The following is a 23,241-nucleotide window of genomic DNA, read 5'->3' on the forward strand; positions in this document are numbered from 1 at the left end:
AATTATAATGGAATATATTCAGCCATAAAAAAGAAGGAAATGTTGTCATTTGTGACAACATAAATGGACCTGGAAGGCATTGTGCTAAGTGATATAAGTCAGACAGAGAAAGATAAATACTGTATGGTACCCCACATATGTGGAATCTTAAATAACAACAATAACAAAACAATGAACTCAAAGAAACAGAGAACAGATTGGTGGTTGCCAAAGGCGAAAGATGGGGATAGCTGAAGTGAGTGAAAGTGGTCAAAAGGTACGAACTTTTGATTAATAAGATGAATAAGTCCTGGAGATGTAATGTACAACATGGCGACTATAGTTACAATACTGTATTGTATATCTGAAAGTTGCTAAGGAAGTAAATCTTAAAAGTTCTCATCACAAGGGGAAAAAAATGTATAACTATGTGTGGGTGATAGATGTTAACTAAAGTTATTGTGGTAATAATTTTGCAAAATATACATATATCAAATAATTATGTTGTACACCTAAAACTAATACAATGTTATATGTCAATTATCTCTCAATTTAAAAAAAAATTTTGATATACAATTCCAATAAACAATTAGGAATATAAATCTGAATTTTAAGGGTAAGATAATTAGATAGAAAAAAATTCATTATAGCTGGCAACAGATCTTCAGCGGTGACGCAGGTCATGGTAATACAATTGTAATTATCATAAGTGATCTTACCACTCAGATTGGAAAAATAGGGCAAGAGTGAGAAATCTGGTATTTCTGTGGCTACCAGTAACAATTCTGTGTAGCAGTCTGATTAAGATAGGGACCCTTAATAAAAATGACTATATATATATATACTACCTAAGGCATTTAAATCAAAATTTAAAAAAATACCTGTACCCCAATAATTCCAAAGGTAGAGAATTCTGTCCTCAGACCACAGGTCTACTATCCATGAGGAAGTCTAAGAAAATGTGAAGAAAGATCAGAACCATAGGGAACACTATTATTTAAGGAGGCAGCAAAGGAACAAGAATGAAGGTGAGAATGAAAAGGAGCAAAATCAAAAGTGTTATGTTGTAGTAACCAAGAAGGGGAAGGGGCGAGGTGAGAGATGAACAGTATGAAATGCTATTGAAGATGAGACCGCTGGATTTAGCCAGTGGGAAGTGAGGTCATTGGTGACCTCTGAGTAGGACAGTAGAAGCAGATGTGTGATTCAATGAACTCAGAAAGGAATGAAAGTGAGAAATGGAGACAGTGAGGTTAGAAGGTAAGATGAAAGGAAGAACAAAAATAGGACAACACCAGGAAGGGGTGGAAAAGGTCAGAAGTGTATTTCAGTTTCTGTTTTTGTTTTTAGGGAAACTAAAGATGAAAGAGTGAGGATTTTGACAGAACAAGATCTTAAGAAGGCAGGAAAGGATAAAGTGGGAGTGGTCATAGTTACTCTTATAAAAAAATATTTTTTTCCTAAAAAAAATTATTACTAACGTTTGGAATGGAAAAGAAGAGATGTCCATACCTGATGGCACCTACTTTCTGGGTAGTAGGAGGCATCTGCTAAGTATGAGTTAAGGCCTGAAGAGAAAGTTAGTGGTATGGAAAGTTTGTTGGGAAAAAATGTATAAAGGAGATGAAACAGGGACAAATAAAAGGATAAACTGAGCACAATGAAAGCTGAAGTGAGGTGGATATTAATGCAGTTATGCAATTTATTTCCAACGATGCTTAGTAGCCAAACAGAGAATGAAAAAAGCAGAGCCTGGATGGATCCAGCATTTCAGATCAGTCTGGCACAGTGCCTGAAGCAGACTGGCAAAATGCCAGGCAATCCAGAAGAAATATAACAGAAGTGGCAACCAAACAGAGTCTGGATAGGATAAAGAGTGACCATCATGTATGGACTGGGACAAATACCAGGAGGGATTAAAGAAGAATCCAGAGCTCCATATGAATATGAAGCAGGTCAAAAGGAAGAGGTTGAAATCACGGAAGAGGATTTTTTTAAGATTTTTTTTTTCATAGAACAAGTCTGAGTAATTCGCTTCAGGCTATGACTGTAGAATTAGGTTGGAGTAAAGAAAAGGGTTACTAAAATATCCCACATTTCCCACAGAACTTTACCACTGAGGAGTCAGTTGGGTATAGGTCCTGAAGTGGATGCTAAGGACACTCAGGATAATGACTAAAAAAGACAACTTTGAACCAGATGCACATTCCTCAACAGATGGGAAAGAGAACTTGGAGGTCAGTAAATCTTTATGCCTAAAGGTGGAAGAGTATAATATTTGCTAATAAACAAACGTTTCAAAGGATAAAGGCAGTTTGACTAAACACAACCTTGGAGTAAAGAGATTAAAGATTCTGCCTCTTGATTTCCCTTATATGAAAAGCAAGAGAACAGGAGTAATAACTACCTGAGAAGATAATTTTAATGAAAACAGGGATTTCCCATCATGTAAAGCTGAGTTAAGAAAATAGTCTCAAGCATGAAGGAGTTTTCTAGAGACAGCATACATACCAGGTCTGAAATCATGACCCCACTGGCTACAGCAGTGAACTTCATCCACAGCAATTCGGGTGAGTCTCTTTGCTTCATAGGCTTTTTCTAGCCTTGACATAAACATTTTGCTTTTTGCAATTTTCTCTGGAGTCACGTAAATTAACTTTAGCTTGGAGTTTTTATTTACCATTTCAGCATGAACCCATTTCACATGCTCCTATTGAAAGGAAAAGCAGACATAATTGTAAGAGAACTAAGCTATGAAGCTATAATACTATGTGGTAAATGAAGATGTTCATTACTCAAAAGCAATAGCCTTGGGGTGTTTTAGCAGATGTTCAGTTCATTAAAATCAAAACCTTGTCCCAGTACTAAACTTCATGGCAGCTGTATAAATAGCATGTTAGTTTTTTATTTATACCCAAACTGTTGATAAAAGAATAATTTCATTTGATAAAAAGAGAATGAGAAATGAATGTCAAGACACTCCAATAAGCACTTATTCTATGAAAGCATAATTCTAAATTGTTCATAATCAATGCAAAAATGTGAGCTCAATGCGATAGGCATTATTAGAAAGGTGTTTTTATTAATTTTAACATTATATTTGTAATCACTACATGTATCTATGAACATAATTTATTCTTGATTAGCTACTTTAATGATGCTATCAAATAGACTCATAATCTATTTAGGCTTTATAAAGTATCTCATTCATTGAATTAAGATTTTTATAATATGAAATACATATTTATGTTATATATAATAATAAATCTTAAAAGGTAACAATTATTAAGTTCTTAATGTTCTGTTATTATACATGTATCACACATTAGATGCCACATTGTTTCCTTCTAATCAAAAAAAGAAACAATAATGAATGTAATAGAAAAAGTCAAAACTGCTTTCATCGCCTCAGCAAAGCAGTTTGTTAACTCCTTGAGATATTTCCAATTTTGTTAAAAATGGCCAAAGTGTATTAAACATTTCAACTGGTCCTAAATGTCCCAGAAATCTTAAGGGAGCAAATATAAGGCTATTTACTCAGAAATGGGCAGATGCAAAAAAATACTAGAACTTCTGGCAAAGTAAGTGGAAAAACAAGGTTAAAAAATTATATTCACATCCTATGAAGGTCCAGTGAAAGCAACCAAAAAACGACTTTCCTCCCTAACTTTTCAAACAGTAGTAATATGGCATGAACTTGTAATTATCTGCAACTTTCTAACTACTTTTCATATGTATTGTTACTCTCTTTTTGAGTTTTAAGGAAGTACAGTATTAAAAGGCAAAGTTCTCCATAGGTTCATTCTATTGAATGAGAGAACAGTTATAATGACACAAGAACCTAAATAAAACAAAAACATATGGGAAAAACTAAAGGAGTCAGGGCTTCTTGGAAATACAGCTGACTCCAGGTCTGGAAGGAAATATACAAAATGAACCTGGAGTATCTTACTGTATAAGAAAGCAAGGAGTCAAAAACTATGGGGTGAAAGAAAAAAAAAGCAGGAGCCAATTTAAATAGACTCTCACTGTCCAAAGATGAGACTATTTCAGCATTAAAAAAAGAATAATAACTGTAGATTAAAATACACCAAACATATTAAAAAACCATGTCTATAATGATACTTGAGGGAAAAAGCCCTACGAACCACCTCTGGAAAATGCTGGAAACCAACACTTTCTGAAAATTTGCAAAGAGAAAGAATTTTCAATCTATAAAGAGTTAATAAGGAAAAAGTTCTTTACAGAAAAAGTCTAGCTAAAGAAGTGATAGAATTAGAAATCACCATTTTGTAACCTCCTAATTAAATAGCAGCTCTAAAGTAAGCAATAAGAAGAAGTGATAGAATTCGAAATCACCATTTTGTAACCTCCTAATTAAATAGCAGCTCTAAAGTAAGCAATAATCATCAGTGGCTGCTAAAACCATTAGATGAAAAGCTGATAGAGAAATTGTATATGAAGAAGTGAGAGAATTAGAAATCACCATTTTGTAACCTCCTAATTAAATAGCAGCTCTAAAGTAAGCAATAAGAAGAAGTGATAGAATTCGAAATCACCATTTTGTAACCTCCTAATTAAATAGCAGCTCTAAAGTAAGCAATAATCATCAGTGGCTGCTAAAACCATTAGATGAAAAGCTGATAGAGAAATTGATCAGGTAGACATCACCTGAATCCACTGATCAAGCTTAACATCATAGAGAACAACCAGATATTACGTAACTCATTAGTGAAGCCATGGGAAGTACATTCTTGGGGGAAAAAATCCAAATATAAACCCAATCAAATTTTTAGATCAACTAAAAGGAACAAGTTAGACTACAGCATAGGGAAACAATCAAGAAAATAGAAAACTATAGAACAAAGAACCTAGTTCCTTCAACAAACAATTTGCACAAGAAACAAAAGAAATAAGGGGAACCTATGGATATATCAACCAAATACAATATAATGCATGAATCTTATCTGGAACACGATTTTTTTTTTTTTTTTTACAGAAAAAGCATAAAATTTAATTAGAGAAATCTGAATATTTTCATTTGATAACTTAAAGGAATTGATATTAAATTTTTTAGATGTGATGATGGAATTATAGTTATGTGTTTTTAAAAGATAGCCACACTAAAGAAGTTACAATTTCAATGATATGAGGTTTGGGAGTTGTTTTAAATAAATAAACCAAGTGGGAGGAGGTTGGGAAAATGGGGGGTAGATAGATGAAGAAAGACTGGTCATATGTTGATAACTGTTAAAGGTGGTTAATAGATACATCGCAATTTTTATACTAGTCTCTACTTTTGTATGCTTTTGAAAATTTCAATAAAATGCTTTCTGAAAAAATAACTGGTTAATGCTTTATTCAGCAGATGAAGGTTAAAGGTTAAGAGTCCATTCCCAAAAAGAAGAAATTCCATGGGAGTAGGTATCTTGTTAGTAACTCATTTTTTTGTATTTAATTACATTGCATAATTACAAATTCTTGCTTACTCTTTTATAAGGGATACTATAAAACAGGTCAGCAAATGCTCACACTGTAAAGTGTGAGATAATTTAAATATTAGGTTTTTATGGGCCATATGATCTCAACTATCACAACGAATTAACTCTGTCATTATGGTGTAAAAAGTCATAGACTCTCCATAAATAAACGATCACGGTTGTGTTCCAACACAACTTTATGGAAATATGAATCTCATATAATTTTCACACTTCACAAAATATTATTCTTTTTTCGATTTTTTAATACCTTTTTAAAAATGTAAAAACCAATCTTAATTCACAAAGCACACAAAATAGTCAGTGAGCTAGAACTGGTCTGTAAGCAGTAGTTTGCAACTCCTGATAAAAATAGTTATTGTCTAAGGCCATGCCACCCTGAAAAAGCCCAATCCCATCTGATCTCGGAAGCTAAGCAGGGTCAGGCTTGGTTAGTGCTTGAATGGGAGACCGCCGAGGAAAACCAGGTGCTGTAGTTGTAAAAATTAAAAAATAAAAAACAAAAAAAATAAGGGATTGTAAATTAACAAGGTTCTTGCAATCTGTGAGGTCAACCAAGGGTTGCCTCTCCTAAAAAAATTAAAAAATAAAAAAAATAAAAAAGTTATCAGTTTATAATTTTATAAGTGACTCAACTATAGATAAGGCTCCCATTTCAATAAAGAATTAAATTTTTTTTAAAAAGCTATAAAAACATACCTTAGAACTAGAAGCATTTAACATGGTAGCTGAAATTTCCAATTGTTTTAAAACCATTAATTGGTCTTCCATAAGAGAGATCAATGGGCAAATCACAAGTGTAAAACCTACAAGAGAAAAAGAAAATCTACTTTAAATTTTATACCACCACTTGAACAAGTTTAGACCATTCACCTTCTTTACCATACTTGTGGGTATCAGCCATCAATTCAGACTAATTTTGAATTCAACTTTAGCAATTTACTATCTATTTCTTAACCTCAATAATAAAAGAGAATTATATGAATAAATGACAAGCCAAATAGGCAAATATAAGATTAAAAAAGAAATCCTCCTTTATTCAGTCTTATAAAAATACAGATATTATCATTTTGAATTTTTAAGTCACCATCATTGTTAATAATCAGTATTGGTAATCTCATTAAAATAATAGAAATTAAGTCAAATACTATCCAGTTACATCAGGGAAAAGTTTTCCAAGAGAAAAAAAAACATAGTAACCTGTATAATTAAAAATGATAGTTATATGAGTATTCTTCCATTTACTGCACTATACTAATTTATTCTGAGTAGAAATCAGTGAAGTTTATTGACTACATGAAGTTCTGGTAATATACTTCCTTTCTTCTATAACTGAAATTATTGACTGCTATAATAGCTATTCCACATCGTTTAAAACATTTGACCTTATGTTTCTATGATTTGTTCTTTAAAATAACTGTGAGCAGAGGGCAAACCCATTTAAGAAACATACTCAGATTAAAACCTTATCAGGGATTTCTCCCTCTCAATTACTCTCTCCTTTATTTTCACCTTCTCCCTCATTTCTGGCACCATCTCATTATATTTAAACAAAGTCATCACTTCTTGGCCTTTCAGCTAAGATCAAGTGTAGTACCTATTCTTATCAGTTCAATATTTAAACAAGGTTGAGTCTCTCTCATCTTTGAAAAAAACAGGGACACGTAATTTAGGACTCTCTCTCTTTTTCCCTTCATAGCAATTCTTTCCAAAGAGTATCTCTTTCATTAGTTCCACTTCCTCAACTCCTACTCTCTTCCAAATCATTGCTATTTCGTTTCCACTCAACTGTTTCACTGAAATTACTCTAGCCAAGGTCACAGATGACTCCCTTGTCACTAACCAATGAAACTTTTAAGTCCTTATTTCATTTGACTTTTTGCCAACAGTCATAACTATTAACCACTCCCTCCTTGAAATACTCCCTTCACTAGGCTTCTTAACACCATACTCACTGATTATCCTCCTACACTTTGCTATTCCTTCTCAACCTTCTCTGCAAGGCCCTCTTTCCATTTATCCCTAAACTTTTGGTGTTCTTGTTTGTGTTCTAGGCTTTTTCTCTTCTCATGCTGCTCCAGATGATAAAACTCACTCTCGTGGCTTCAATGGTCATCTCTATACTAACAGCCTCCAACTCAGCTAACTCAGATCTCTCAGACCCAAGTGTTACACCCAAACATCTTTCTGCTAACAGGACAATCTCACTTGGATGTCTTATAGGCCTCATAAATTCAACATGTCCCAAATTACATTCATCATCTTCCCTCTCTCTCCATTCCCAAATTAAGTTCTTTCTCCAATGTACCCTATTTCAGTAAACTACCATTTATTCTAGCCAAAATTTAGGACATCATTCTAGACTATACCTTCTTCTACCCTACCATGCCCCACCCACCTATCCAATGAATACCAAGTCCTACTAAAATTATCCTCTAAGTATTTGTGAATTCTCCCATCTGCTGAAATTATCCTTCTAAATCACAAATCTGACAAGTCTCTTACCTGTATAAAACTCTTCAATGGTGTCCCAAAAATCTAAGTCAGATTTTTAAAAATATCTTTCAAGACTCTTTCTGCATGTCTTGCCCCTCACTGCCTGGCACAATGAAATCCTTCCAGGTTACTGAATACACCATACCATGCATGTATGCATATTCCCTCTTACTTTTGGGCTCCTGCAAATACTGCTCCCCTGAATAAACAATCTTCCTTCTTCCACTGTCCTTTTTTTTCCCCCCTACTTATCTTTTAGCTTGTAGCTTGAATGCCACTTCCTTGTAACAGCCTTACCCAACAGCCTCTAGACCTGATATTTGCACTGATTTAATTCTCTATTAAAACCTTTGTCATAAAACCCCTATTGCAACTGTTTGCAATTACCTGTATTCTCGAGACCAGGGGTCAACTACAGGCTGATTGCTTGATTTTGTAAATAAAGTTTTAATGAAACATAGCCATATCCATTTGTTTACATCTTGTCTATGGTTGCTTCAGTGCTACAATGGCAGAGTTCAGTAGTTGCCACAGGGACCATACTGACCATAATATTTATAATATTACTGGCCTATAATATATACTGAATGGACCTTTAAGGAAAAGTTTGCTGACCCTTGCTGTCTCCCATTGGTAGTCCCCAAACTGCAGCATCAATATCAGCATGGGCTCTGGAAGCCTGTTAGAAATGCAAAATCTTGGGTCTCGCATAAAACAGAATCTGCATGTTAATGAGATCATTACTAGGTGATTCTTATGCATATTAAGTTTGAGAAAGGGTTGCTCTATTCTCTGAGATCTATAAAAATTTGGACCAGGAAGTTTTGATCAGTACTGTATCTCAAGTGCCTAACTACAGCAGACACTTGATAAAGATCTGAGACTGGAATCCAGGTCTACTGATTCCTTTCCTAGCACTTTTTCTCCTACAACGTATTTTTAATTATATAGCAGGAAACAGATAAAAGAATTAACTGCTCTCAAAGTCTTTAACATCCCTAAGTAAATCCTTTAGATGTATATACATTTTTATATATACATTTTTAATATACATTTTATATATATTTTAAATATACATTTTTAAAATCCATTTGATCTATGGTTAGAAATTATTTTTCAAGAGACTTAAAGATGTATTAAGAGAAATGACATTTTTAAACTTAAAATTAACCTTTCTTAACACATACCGTCTGAACATAATGCTGGTAACTGGTAACATAAGCTCTTTCCTCCTCCCGTAGGCATAACAAGAAATATATCCTTTCCAGACATTGTTACATTAATAGTTTCAAGCTGAAGCAGTCTGAACATCTCCAATTTAAAGACATTTTGCAGAACATCTTTAACTTTATCAGACCATGGAAAATCTAGAAAGATAAAATTAAGCTAAACATATTAAAACTATTTAGGATTATAAGTGAGACAAAAACGTGAATTGAATGGCTGTTTTATAATAGAGAAGAATCGGATAAATATATATATATATTAGACTTCTATTACAATGAACAATTTAACTTTCATAATAACAAGTTTAAAATTAGTTTAATTCACTAAGCTAAGCAAAAACAAATTTAATGAAACAATACATCAGGGAAAATGAAAGTACTTGCCAATTGAGATTTAACCTACACAAAGGAAGGTGCTTGATCAGATATTTGAAAAACAGTCTAAATGTCAACCAAGAAATTCAAAGTATCATAAAAAAACTCAAATATCATGAATAAAATTAATAATTAGCTGGAATTCTTGGTGTAAATATCTTTTTTAGATGTGAATCACTGGAAAACAAGGCCCACAAACATATTGCAATGCCTTGCAGAGTTATAGTATTCCATTATAATTAATGATACATGTGATGCTTGGCAAAATCTTGAATCAAAAAAGGTTTGTTCAGTAGGGCAGGGAAATAAACTAGACTTTTGCAAGAAGTTTGAATTTTTTTTCAACTGTTTAGTTTTGTCTGGTGAAAATTTAAATATCTTATTTTTCCAAGCACTGATTAATGTTGTTAAAACCATATTTGGAAAAAATAAAGTTTGAAAAATAAAAGCTTAATTCAAAAAGACTATAGAACATGGGTAAATGGTCTGCGACAAATTTCCCATGCCACTCAAGGAATGCCAGTTTCACTTCTGCGTCTACTGGAAAGACTGACCCAGGCATAATTTGATTCCATTTTAAAGAAAAAATAAAAAAACTAGCAAAGAAAAAAAAAATAATAAAGAATAAACCTTCTTTATTCCAAGAGGCAGGTGAGGAAGAATCACATTCACTGCTTTTCACAGCATCAGAATCCTCTAAACACTGCTTTATTCTGTTTGTTAGGATGTTTTTTTTCTGAGTAAGCTCTTGTTGTCTTTCCAGAAGTTCTTGAATTTGAACATTTACTGCATGTAGCTCATTGGATATAGAATCCAATTCCTCAGTTAGAGCTATAGGGGGGAAGAAAAGATACAGTGACTAGACAGTTAAATACAATTTTAGTTTTCCCTACTGGTTTTTGGATATTCCTCACCAACTAAATCACAGCCAAACTTACAGCAGTTCAGCAGAGCGGTTAAGAACATTTGTTTTGGAGTCACACAGACCTAACCTAAATCTCAGGTCCTCTTCTTACCTGCTAGGTGACCGCAGGCAAGTTGACCTGAGCCTCAACTTTACTGTATCTGTAAAATGGGAATAATACCTAGTTTTCATAGCACTGAAAAGAATTAAGTGAGATAATATATTGAAGGTTCTTGACATAGTACCTGGTACACACATAAGCATTTAACAAATGGTAATTATTTTAATTATGTTACAGGGCAGTGGTCCAACAATCTCCTAAATCATTTAAGTAAAGTAACCAGACTGTAAAGCAAAAGGAAGGTATTTCGAAGTAATCCCATAACTTAACATTATTTCATGAAACATTCACATTTAGGCTCACATGGTGGCACAATAAGAATTCAATGATTATAAACAAGATGATGTAGTAAAAAGAGAAACCAAGTGTGCTATTGGAAATGACATTACAACTCCTTCGAAACTAATTTATAAAGAGGCTTGAATGTATGATTCTAACCAGAAAAAGTCAAAGTAGATTGCCTTTGACACCACATCAATGGAAGCTAAAAAATTTTTAAAGATGTCCTTGGTGCTTTCCAAAACATCTGCCTGCATTATTGTGTCCACTTTTAACACCTTTTCATGATATAAAATTTTATGGTTATGACTTAAAATAGGAAGTTATGGTGATTTTGTATTGTAGCAACTGCCAGAACTCCCTTTTCTGCATGATTCTGGGTTAGAGTTGACAGCAAGATAACTCTGTATGGCATGTGGAAGGTGGAAATGAAACAGCAGATTTACATTCAGATGGTTGGCATAAGGTCAGATACTGCTGCAGCTCACTCATGTCGTCATGGATCTGTTGGCTCACCCATTGGTATGAGGCAGAAGCCAGCTCCTCCAGCTCCTACTGAATCTCTTGGGGTAGTAGCTTGGCCCACAGCTTCTACGAATCTTTAGCGAAGTTCATGTGTAACTTCAGCTCTTCTCCGGGCACCGGCTTACATTATGGAAGTTAGAGCCTTGTAGGCAATGACACACCAAAATGAGTCCAAGTGAGAAATGGATGGTTCCACTTTGTCCTTGCAGGTTTCAGCTCATCATTACCCGCTCATACGTCACATCTATCTCCCCATCCCTAAGGCTGGCCTTACTGACTTCACAACCAGCAAGACTGCTTAACCAGCTCCCATGATCATGTGAAGACTAATCCCTATAATAAATCCCTTATATCAGACTGAACTCTAACCAACATCCAGTGCTGTTCCAGATAAACAGAAACTTAAAGGTCGGTTCTCTGAATTGCTTCTAGGCCACCTGGAATTGGGTCTCTGATTTGATTAAAGATATTAATGATCCTTGCCTGCAGTGATAAAAGTGAGAATGCTATTCCATGGCATGTAGTAAAGTTATTTAAATTATAATCTATAGACAGCAGTAATTAAGTATCTAGAGGACAGACTCTGGGTGACCAAATATTTCCTGTCACAGATTTTGGTGAAAATAATGGGGTTAATTGGTTGCTTCAAAGTATGCTGGAGAAATTGAGAAGTGCAGGATTTGTATAAAAGGACTTCGAAGTTTCTGATTATCCTAAAAGAAATTTTATCTCCAGTAGCTACAAGACCAAGATTACTGAATACAAACCCAAAGTCTAAATCCTGCAGGTGGCTGAAATACAGTGCAAATTAAATTCCTGACTTTGCAGAAACTTATATTGAAGTCACAACATTGATTAGGAAGGAGTGAGACTAAAATTAGGATGGGAACATCTGGGCAGATTCCCATGAAGCAGGGACCTTGAGTCATTAAATTCTGCCAAGTGTCTTTTACCTTTCCTCCCCTTTCTGAAACAGCCTTCTCCTGCCTAAAATACCTGTAATGGTCTTTCCTGAGGTAGGTGCCTTATGAGAGATTGCTAATCTTCCTAAGAATCACACCCCCACCCCCATCTCTCAGTGCTTCAAGAAAGCTCTAGAAGATGAGGTACAAAAGTATGACACATGAGAAGACACAAAACACACCAAAAGAGCTGCATTTGCCAATATATATCACCAGAAATGTAGGGAATATATACAGGAATAGATCCAAAAGGTACTAAATCGGGGTGGACAGAATATTGAATGAAGCTAAATTTGTTGGTCTGGACTCAGTAAGAAATTCTGGATTTAGTGTGCTAAAGCAGTGGCCAGGACCAGCTCTTTAGATGGTTGCCAGAAACCAGGCCCTAAAGATGAACATCACAAAGTTGTATAGAATGACACAAGTGTAGATTCCAATGAAGTCGAAGGGTTAGAACTTCCTGGGTATACTTAAAAAGAAGGAATACAGAGGCTTGAAGGAATGGGAGTGCCGGAGTAGATTACCAAGTGGATTGATCATCCATCCATTCTCTTGCTGTCCCCTAGATGATCCAGAGTACACTCCCTTCATCAAGACTACAAGACATACTTTAATTAGGGGAGCCTCAGCATTGCTGAGATCTTGAGTGGCTGTTCTCTGTAAGCCAGGAACAACAGAAGTACTACCTTTGAACTAGACTACCCAAATCAATAAGAAGAATGGATTCTAAGATACAAGGGCTAAATAGTGGCAATTCATGACCAAAGAAAAGGCAGATGTAGTTGCCATAATGGACAACAGAGCAAAAGCAATCATCAGAAGTCAGACCCACAGAGATCTTTGGCATTGGTGAGCTGATCATATTCTTGATATGAAAATAAGTTATTTGCATAGGTAGATTACAAAGTCCTCATTCTGGTAAACATAAGTCTGATTTGAATCATCACAACATAGTCACAGTCCTTCAATCAATTCCCAGACACGAGCCAATTTATAGGCCCAGAGACCCCTGAATAAAGTGAAGGTTGAGGAAAGACTCTACTTACACATCTAAAAACCTATGCAGTAAAGCTTTCCACAAGTCTCCTCCAGATAAACATTATCAGGATAATTGTGTATTGGGAAAAGGAAAATAACTTCTCAGAAATTACCAGACATTACTTCTGAGCTGGTAATTCCTGGAGAACTAAAATGCCATGCTGATCCACCAGAGTATGGCCTGAACTTATGCAAGCAAGGTGGTCAGGGCAGTTTAGGCTCAGATCCATCTCACAGTGGGCTCAGGAGGTCCTCTAACCCACTTTGTGGTTATGTCCCCAGTTCCATAATGTGTAACTAGAGCAGATATATTCAGCAACTGGAAGGTGACTGCTTCTTGGCCACTTTCCGCATGCCAGTAAATCAATAGGCAAAGAAGTGTTACTGTGCTGGCTGAGGTGAGTGATCCTGACTTAAAGGGAAACTGGACTGCTATGAGACTACAGAGATAATGAAGAGTGTATCTAGAATGTAGGGGACACTTTGGGGTACCTTTTGGTATTCCAATGTCCTGTGACTAAAGTTAATGGAAAACTACAAAAAACAAACATGGGCAAACTACTAAGGCAAGTCCCCACCAGATAAGGATCCATTACTAGGTGAGGTGGTAGCTGAGAGCAAAGGGATATGAAATGGACAGTTGAAGAAGGTACTTTTAAAATTACAGCTATGACCATATGACTACGCGAGAAACAAGAACTGTAATACCTATACACATTTCTTCCTTATTCTGATATTTGTATATAAACCAAGTTTAGCTTTTTTGTCCTTGGTGGGTTTTTGTTTTTTGTCCCTTCTCCTATTCCTCTAAAATCTAAAATAAAATGTGTTTACAGTAGCTAACTTCATATCTCAGGATTTAGGTTAGAGGATTATCAAGGAGGATATGATTCAGAAAAAAGAATAAGCATCACCAAAAGATGAATAGAGAATTTGTGCCCTCTTTCAGGGAGAGGATCAGTGTATATGTAGTTGTATGAGGGATAGCTGCATCATAATAGGCAGAAGCAGATTTTACTATTTCCTTTATTTGGAAAGTAAATATGATTAAATTAAAAGAGGAGTCTACGGGCTATGGGTGCCAGGTAGCAAGAAGGAAGTCTGGTGGCTTTGTACTGTGATAATTTAGCTAAGCTAGAACTACATTTCCCAGAATTCCTTCCCTGCATAGTTCTAAGTCAAGGCAAAGAAAACTCTGCCAGGAATTTGGAAGACAAGAGTGAAGCAATGGCCCTATTTTTCATATTTAAGAATGTCAGGGCTGGTGACCTCATTGGCATGGGGCAGCAGCTGGTCCCACAACTCCAGCTGCTTCTAGATATCCTTGGGGAAACAGCAGGGCCTGCGGCTCCTCCAGATTCTGTTAGTTCTCCTCCTTCAGCTTCTCTGAACCCTCAGCCAGTTTCATGCAACTCCACGTGAAGTACAACAGCTCTTTGACATGTCTCCTGCATCATCCAAGTTGAAGGCTTTGAGGCAATGAGAGACTAATACAGGTTCTGGTAAGAAACAGAAATTCATCAAACAAGTAGCAGATCTTTTTGCATTCTCCACCACATATTCATATTCTTTTCTCAACTGCTGGCTCTCCCAACTTCAGGCCCAGTACCAGACACACAGGCAATGTACATAAAAAGCTTAACCACTTCCCATAATCACATAAGGGTTAATCCCTATAGCAAATTCCCTATATCACTCAGTGCCTCTTGATCAAATCCTACCTGACAGAGATGTTAATGTCAACCCGCGCTACAAAGTCAGTATCTTTGTACCATAGCCAAATCCTGATTGACTAAGAATATAAGTAGAGCTAGCTGTAATAAATCAGGGCACGTTAATGTTTTTGTTCAAAATTATACCATCTCCAATGCTGGCATGTACAACATGAGACTTTTACCACAGAAGATGAGATTGAAAAGTCAAGTGAATGATTTTGACAATCCATAATGAACAGGAATTACAAGTACACAGGGCTTATTAGAGCAGCTATATCTAAAGAGCACAATGAACTGAGTTAGGATCACACTTCAGTATTCCTAAGCTTACAGCTGATGCATGGGAGGTACCATTCTTCAGAAACAGGACATTTTCTAGTAACATCCAAAACTGAAGTTAACACTGAAAGGAAAGTGATTTGCCATCATGGAAGCCATCTAATACAAAGCAACAAACTGTCTGAAGGCAACTTCAAAGAGGCATTTCAAATATAGTTCAACAAGTGGGTAGAAGAGGTAAATTTATTTGAAAGAGGTACAATATTATGGAAGAAATTATTAAAAGCATCTTTTAAATAAAATGTTTTTCATTGTTCGGTTATTTTGAAATCATATCCCACTAATAAAGCTTGAAGTCTTATCAAGTAGAATAATATATGCAATCCAAAAAGGACCACACTAAACTGAGTTGAAGTTCAGTAACATCTCTTAAATCCTCATTTTAATCTCTAAGTAAAGACTGCTTGAGTTAGCATCTAATATAATTTAAATTGTTACCACTTAGTGTTAATCCTCAGACTGTGAGCATGAGTCATAGCCAAAACTTATGTCACGCTTTTTTATATTAATATTTAAATAAATTCTAAAGTTGTGGGGATGGGGGCAAGAGGGTCTCATATTAAAAAAATCATTTATTTAAAGTTTGAAAAGAACTGAATCTTTTCACCTCCTATTAGAGCTAGTATGAAGCAAAGGTCATATTCACTAATTCCTAAAAAAGACTGAAAAATAACTATAAGTTCCTAACCCCTGCCATCCGCCTCTTAATCGAATAGATAGCAAGATCTCACTAATAAGCACAGTACAATCTGATCAAGTTATAGAAACAAATAATGGATGGAAACACACAGACATACCAAGACTATATGCCTGGGAAAGACAGAATGGATGTTTTTCCTTTGCACTTTAAAAACATTTCAAATAACTCCATTTATAGGGATATATATTATTTCTTAAGGAAATAATCAGAGAAGCACACAAAGCTTTCAATTCAAAGATATTCGAGGCAGTATATTTTTTTGTTGTTTTAAAAATGAAAACTGCATAAGAGTTTAACGCTAAAAGATTAAGTGGTATTATTTAATGTCACTTCGAAATAACAAAATACAGTGCACATATTAGAATATTTACAACAAAGAATTTATTTAACAATGTCTATATTCTACATTTACATTGTTTTTAATAACATGTTACAAAACAATATGTACAAAATGTTAAAAATTTTGTTTAAAAATAATAAATTAAATGTTACAGTATTAATCTGAACAGTAAGATTAGAAGTGATTTAAATTTTTTACTTTATAACTTTTAAGTTCCTAGAATTCTATAAAAAAAAAAAAAAACATATTCTCCTTGGAACCCTAATGCATTGCTGGTGGGAATATAAAATGGTATACCACTATGGAAAACAGTATGACAATTTCTATTAAACACTGAAATACCATATGACTCAGCAATTCCATTTCTAGGTACATACTTAAGAGAATTGAAAGCAAGGACCCAGATATTTGTACAGCAATGTTCATAACAACATTATTCACAATAACCAAAAGGTACAAGCCAAATGTCCACTGACGGACAAATGGATAATCAAAAGGTGGTATATACATACAATGAAAATATTATTCAGCCTTAAAAAGATATATTACAAATGGATGAACCTCAAAGACATTACACTAAGTGAAATAATCTAGACACAAAATACAAATATGGTATGAATATGTATTAACTAAAGTACCTAGAATAGTCAAATTCATAGAGCCAGAAAGCAGAAGTGTTGCCAGTGGTTGCTGGGAAGGGGATAATCAGGAGTTGTTGTTTAATGGAGACAGAGTTTCAGTCTGGGGAGATGAAAAAGTTCTGGAGATGGATATTGGTGATAGATGCACAACAATGTAAATGCCACTGAATTATATACTTAAAAATAGCTAAAATAGTAAATTTTGTAATGTATACTTACTATAATTTTTAAAAATTTGAAAAAACAGCACTTCTATAACCAGAATTTTTAAAACAAATATCTTTAAAATTTATTTTTATTAAGACTTTTATTTAGAGAAATTTAAGGTTCACAGAAAAGTTGAGGGGAAGATAGAGAGAAAAACAGGTATTTTTTTTTCAAAGACCATGCAATTAGAACTAGAACAGAATGAACAAAATGTAATCATTTCCACTAACCTGAAATAGATGCCATTCTAGAATTGAATTGGAGATCCAAATTTCTTTCTAAAAATGAAATAAAAAATCAGAGCAACAATTTTTTTAAACAGTACTATTACGCCCAGTCAATGATAGTGTGTCATGACTAAGCACGAAAAAAGTTAGAAATTATATATTGCAGTGACCTTTTAAACAAAGATTACATGGTTCTTACCACATTAACTTTTATGAAAGTTCTTTAGATTTCGGACAGGTATCCAAAGTCACATAGACATATAATAACAAGTACAATGTCAATAACACTTAACAAACATCTACCAGATACAAAGTGATGTAGCAAAAAAGAGCAAAGATTTGAAGTTAAAAAGTTATAGCACTAAATTATTGTGATTTCAGCAAAGTTTAATACCCTGTTCCTCTCAGCCTTTTCCCCAACTTGTAAAATTTGGATGATAGAACCTATCTTATAAATACCAAATTGGATAGATTCAAATATCCCAGGTTAAGCGAAATCCATCAACATAAATATTCAAATTAATCATTTGACATTTTATTCAATACTTGCTTTAAAGTGTTACAATTAAGGTTTAATCTTAAAGAAATTATAGTCTGGGGGGGCGTTAAATTTCAGAAAGAGAGAACCTGAAAAGATCAGAAGTGGGAGGGGGGAAACATAGTTTTATAAAGGAACTCTAAAATACCTATGAATGACTGAAATAAGAGTACATAGGAGCAAATGGAAGTAGATGAGGCTTGAGGGTAGAAACTTTATATTTCCCATAATCCCCATGAACACCTCTCCTAATTGTGATATGGGCAGTCAACATTTTCTAAAACTAATTTAGAATGTTCCCCAAAGGTAGCTTCATCATGCTCCCGCCCTTACCCAGACTGCCAACTTTATGCTCTTCCTAATGTAGAATTCTGAAGCCACGACTAGGCTGGAAAGACAGGCAGGGTCTTCTTTATCTTGCTAAGGAGTTTGGAATAGCCATATCACTAAAAGATATTTAAGTAGAGTAAACCAAGGACTTCTAATTCTTTATCTTCATAAACATTTCTTCACTTCAAGGATATACAGTTCTCCTTCTCTAGACTGTAAGGTTCTCCCACAGGGAAGGGGTTGAGTCTCTTCAGCTCTGTATTCATGTAGCCTAGCAAAGTGCCTTGCAAACAGTGCAGAATCTGGTTTGCTGAGATTGAAAGCAAGGGTTAACTCTGACTTTGTGAAAGAATATAATCTATAACCATTTCCTCCTACTATCTGGGGTTTACTTCTTTGAATATACTGTTTAAAAACCGCTCATAAATTCCTTCTCCAAATAACATGATTTAATATTAAGATATCTCAATATAAAATATCTTCAGAAATTGAGCTATAGCAGGTCAGTCTTAAGTATAGTCAGTCTGAAGTATAGTTAGGCACTGTTAAAATCAAAAACAGAGACTAGCCTTGAAAACTCTGAGCAGACAAAACCAGTTTAGTCAAGCAAGCAAAGCTTAATTTAGCTTGTTTTGTAAAAACCAACTTAACCTGGGGTGTTTCTCATTTATGCCTCTGGAAATCATAAGTGAAAAATTAAACCATCTCCCAAGGTTGATCCGAGATAACAACTAATCAATTCCCTATCATTTAAGAAAATGTTAATCCTATAACCAATCACTATGAAGGCAGCCACTGCCTTCTCACTGTATAAGCTGCTTTAACAATATACCCCTGAGCCTCATTAGTTTGAGTGCTCCCGGTTCGAGAACTGTCTCTTTGAATCTTCACTAATTACTACTTCCGTGATTCCTTGGTTTTATTTCTACTGTTTCTGAATTTTTGACAGCATCCACAGGAAATATTTTAGTGTCACACTCAGTCATCAATGCCAGAGGAAATGTCACTGAGATACCACAAGTTAAATAAGACACATGTCCCCCCTCTTCCCGCCACCTGCGTTTAGAGGCAACGGTAATTTAATAATACTTTCCCTTACGCTTGGATATCCCCAGTGGCTTCCCAATAAATGGTTGTTGCCCATAAACGGGTTTTGGTGACAGGGCATCCTGCATGGAAAAGGCTGGCGATGAAAAAAAAAAAAAAAACTGGTTGGCAAATGAACGTGCCCCTGTAGGCCCAAGTTAGGCCATTAGAGCTGGGCGATGATTAACGCCCTTGTTTCTCCCCTGCCAATGTTTTGGTGGAAGGAAGTGATCTGCTAAAGAGCGACCCCGCGGTCAGACAGGAAAAGAATCAGCCCTTTCAAAATGGTAACAGGAGTTATCCCAGAACGTCTCCACAAAAGAATCAAAGACGCCCCGCGACCCTGGCCTCCCCGGTATGCTCAGTCTCAGACTCCAAAGTGCCCCAAACTCAGAACCTCTACTCACGGCTTTCAGCTGTCCTCCAATAAAAACTTCCCGCCAACAGCCTCTCCTTTTTCCCGAGCCAGGAGCATCCACCCTTCCGGGTCGGTCCGTTCAACCAATTGCAAGTAACATCTTTCTCTAATTGGTCAAGGGGTGTGGCCAGCAGCGCGTCACCGAACAAGACTATAGGTTATTGGTTGATATTGGGAGCGGGTTTAGCCAATGGGAATTAGTCTTGAAGCTGGGGTGGGGTGGCTGCGTGTTTCCGGAAGACGTGGCGGCTCTTGCCTGAGCTGTTTCCAGGCTTCATTACTCTCGACTTTGCTTCACACCCTGGCCTCCTCGAGGTGCTGTCGTCGTTGCCCTCACCGCTGCAGTCATGATCTCCTTAACGGACACCCAGAGTAAGCACCTGCCCCGGGGTCCCCGCCTCGAACCTTGTACACCCCTTGCTCGGGCTGGGTCTCGCCCACCGCCCTTCCGCCCAGGTCAATGAATGAAGCTTCGCGTTGGCGGCGGCGGCGGCCTGCGAAACTGAGTTAGGACTGCGGTGACCTGGAGGGTTGCCTTGAGGGAGAGAGGGCTGGACTTGCAGTGGCGACCTGGCCTGGGTGGAGACTGGAGACGCCTCTGTGGGGTCTGGAGACGCCGGGGCTGGGGAGGTGGAGCTTTCGCTGAGGGTCTGTCTGACACGAGGGTCGCGCCGCTCTCTCATCCCTAGTCAGATGGGCACTTTGTTCCTGCGGACAGCCAAAAGAGAAAGTTTGATGTGCAGTGTCCGCGGCCCACTCTTGAGGACGTTTCTGCACAGGACTGATTTGGGGTTCTCCATAAGTTACTGACTGGTTGGGAGGCGGTGTTTTAAATGTCACCTATGGAAGGCTATGTTTCAAAATATGTTCAAATTTAAATATTTTGAATAATCGCTTTTTGCCTCCAATGAAAGCAACCTTCCAAAAATCCCTTGAAAGCTTTCCTACCAGCTGATGCTTCCATAATAGTAAAAGTCATTTTATGTTAAAGAGTTTCTTTTGTTAATATTGTATATTGTGATTTGTGGCTTGTTTTACTATTTTAGCATCTCTCTCTGCCTGCCTCAGAGTTCTCCGGGCCTATCTTATCCCTAAGGTTGGCATTGCTCTCTGTTTCCTTTTCTTTCAATGTAATATTTCCACTTTCCTACCCCTTGTTGTCGATCTTAATCATTTTTATTTACATATCTACTCAACCCTATCTTTCAGTGGTCGTGATAGTCTTTTTGTCTCACTTTGATTCATCAGCCATGCCTTTCATTTCTTATTCTGGTTAACTTACTTGGATTTTCAAAACTTTAAGAATTAAACAGTCTATTGAAATGAAAATAGAACTTCATATAAAATGCCCTATTTTAAACCGAAATATTAACTGGATTCAAGGCATGGCTGACTGGAACTTCACAGAGCTTCTAAGGACCTACACACAACTGCCATTCCAATCAATCTCTCTTCCTGTGGTTGGACTGGGTCTGCTCTTTGAGGCCACCTGCCCTGGCCCAGGAAGGCCTTTTGGCCTCAACCTGTTCTGATTGGAGGAAATCTTTTGAGCCTCCTTTAAAAGAAAAAAAAACCAAACTGTTGTGATAAAAACTAGCAACTGTATAAACACATCTTTCAGTTTACCATATGCTTTTGTGTAAATCGTGTAGTGTAAATTGTTACACTTATTATAAGAGCCCTGTAAGGCAGAGAATAGTGTATCTCTTTTATAAATTAAAGGAGGCTCAAAAGAAATTCAATGTATTGTCTTAAGGAACGTAGCAGAAACAAGATGATGCCAGCTCTACTTGCTGTCTTAAAAACCGTTGTTCCTTTTACTGTGCCATACTAGTATAGAAAAGACTGGATTTAAACTTTACTTGATATCGATCTTAGAATGATGCACTTCTTCCATAACAAAAAGTTTCAACAGTAGATAGATTTTATCCTTTGTATTATGCATTTTTTTGACTACCAAAAAGATATTCAGAGCCTATTTTCTTTATGAAACACAGTGCTCCGTTCCTCTTGATTGAAACTCAGAACTAAAATTAAGTTGCCCAAGGAAATCAGCAGAATTATATAGATAAATTACTAGAATTTATTTCTAATTCTACTAATTACTCAGAGGAAGTACTAAAACTCTACATAGTTTTCCTATCTAACTGTAAAGTATTATTACTCTTCCTATCCGAGTCTATGATTATTACCTAGATAAAAATATGAATTATTTACTTTGTGCATAATTATTCTTTTCTATTGAAGATTTATTATAGGGACAAATGCATGATTTATATCCCTCCAAAAAAACTAAAACAAGGAAGCTAGGTTGGAATATGGGCAGAATGGGAAGCATTCTCCTCACTTCATTAAATTGATGAGAATGATGAAATTATGCTCTTTGCTGCTATTCTGCCAAATCTTTTAGGTAGGACAGTAGATTGGAACATAAAATGATTAATGAACCAGAAGCTCTTTGGATTTCAAATGATGTTGTGTGTGTGTGTTCAACTGTAGGAATTGGCCATTATTCAAGTGATTTGCCAAGATTATTCCAGGATTCTGATTCTGGGAGAGGGTGACCCAGCAATGATCAGAGTAAATAACAATTCGTGACCGTTTTAAGGGTTTCTATAATAGCATTCCCCCAACCAAAAAAAATAAAAACAACAAGATTTATTGACTGGGGTGGAGTGGGGCAGTTCCTTTGCTACCTCTAAATTTCTACTTTATCATGTCACATATCTTGAAATTCTACCTTTATGTCAGTTGAGTTCTTTATTCTGACATTTTCTATTTTTAAAGGTTATAGAAAGAAAGATATGCTGCTTTAAAATATTTAAAATAAGATACCAAAATGCTAACAGTTACTACCTTTGGATTTAGCATATATTTCCTTATAAAATTTCTACAATAAACTTTTTACTTTAGACAAATTCATTTTATTAGATTGCTTTTATCAGATTGTTATTTAAACACACACACACACCATACGGGCAAGAGGAAATTTGGTTCGGTAGTGCACAAAAGGAAGATAAATTTATTTTACTGAGTGTGATTCTGGTGGTGAGAGGGCAACTGTATGCAGGGCTTACAGTTGGGGATGAGAAAAATGTACAGTGAGGCCATTTTGAGACTTTTGGCTATTCAGATCAGGGAATACTTGGCAACATCATGCCAGTGCCAGTTTTGGCAAAGATATTAAAAAGATCTCCTGCTGGACTACACTGGATAAAATAGTAGGAATGTTTTGGTTTCCATTTTATAGTTATTCAGACTGTGGATCTTGTAGACTGCATTTGAATTCTAGCCTTT

The 23,241-nt window shown here is 35.8% G+C and overlaps 2 protein-coding genes and 2 pseudogenes across 4 annotated transcripts in view; 3 read left to right on the plus strand and 1 right to left on the minus strand.

Moving 5' to 3' along the window:
- The window catches only part of RECQL (RecQ like helicase), a 34,830-nt gene extending 14,795 nt beyond the window's left edge, over positions 1 to 20,035 (minus strand). Inside the window, exons 1-7 of one of the 3 annotated variants that reach the window (XM_015590002.2) lie at positions 19,934 to 20,019; positions 19,540 to 19,623; positions 17,576 to 17,623; positions 10,205 to 10,405; positions 9,161 to 9,340; positions 6,177 to 6,283; positions 2,491 to 2,689 (exon numbers count right to left, since the gene is read on the minus strand). In XM_015590002.2, coding sequence (XP_015445488.1) covers positions 2,491 to 2,689; positions 6,177 to 6,283; positions 9,161 to 9,340; positions 10,205 to 10,405; positions 17,576 to 17,623; positions 19,540 to 19,615 — 811 coding nt within the window. In that variant the 5' untranslated portion in view covers positions 19,616 to 19,623; positions 19,934 to 20,019. Of the gene's footprint in view, positions 1 to 2,490; positions 2,690 to 6,176; positions 6,284 to 9,160; positions 9,341 to 10,204; positions 10,406 to 17,575; positions 17,624 to 18,443; positions 19,509 to 19,539; positions 19,624 to 19,933 lie in introns of those variants that run through there. The other 2 variants (XM_006912672.3, XM_015590003.2) reach the window with 2 other exon arrangements.
- On the plus strand, positions 5,838 to 5,956 carry LOC112480349 (annotated as a pseudogene).
- LOC112480389 lies at positions 7,036 to 7,201 on the plus strand (annotated as a pseudogene).
- Positions 20,036 to 20,156: 121 nt separating the features above from the next.
- The window catches only part of GOLT1B (golgi transport 1B), a 12,140-nt gene continuing 9,055 nt past the window's right edge, over positions 20,157 to 23,241 (plus strand). Inside the window, exon 1 of the mRNA XM_006912673.3 lies at positions 20,157 to 20,316. Within this exon, the coding sequence (XP_006912735.1) occupies positions 20,292 to 20,316 (25 nt within the window). The 5' untranslated portion in view covers positions 20,157 to 20,291. The remainder of the gene's footprint in view (positions 20,317 to 23,241) is intronic.

This window comes from Pteropus alecto, unplaced genomic scaffold (genome assembly GCF_000325575.1).
Source record: "Pteropus alecto unplaced genomic scaffold, ASM32557v1 scaffold103, whole genome shotgun sequence".
NCBI lineage: Eukaryota > Metazoa > Chordata > Mammalia > Chiroptera > Pteropodidae > Pteropus > Pteropus alecto.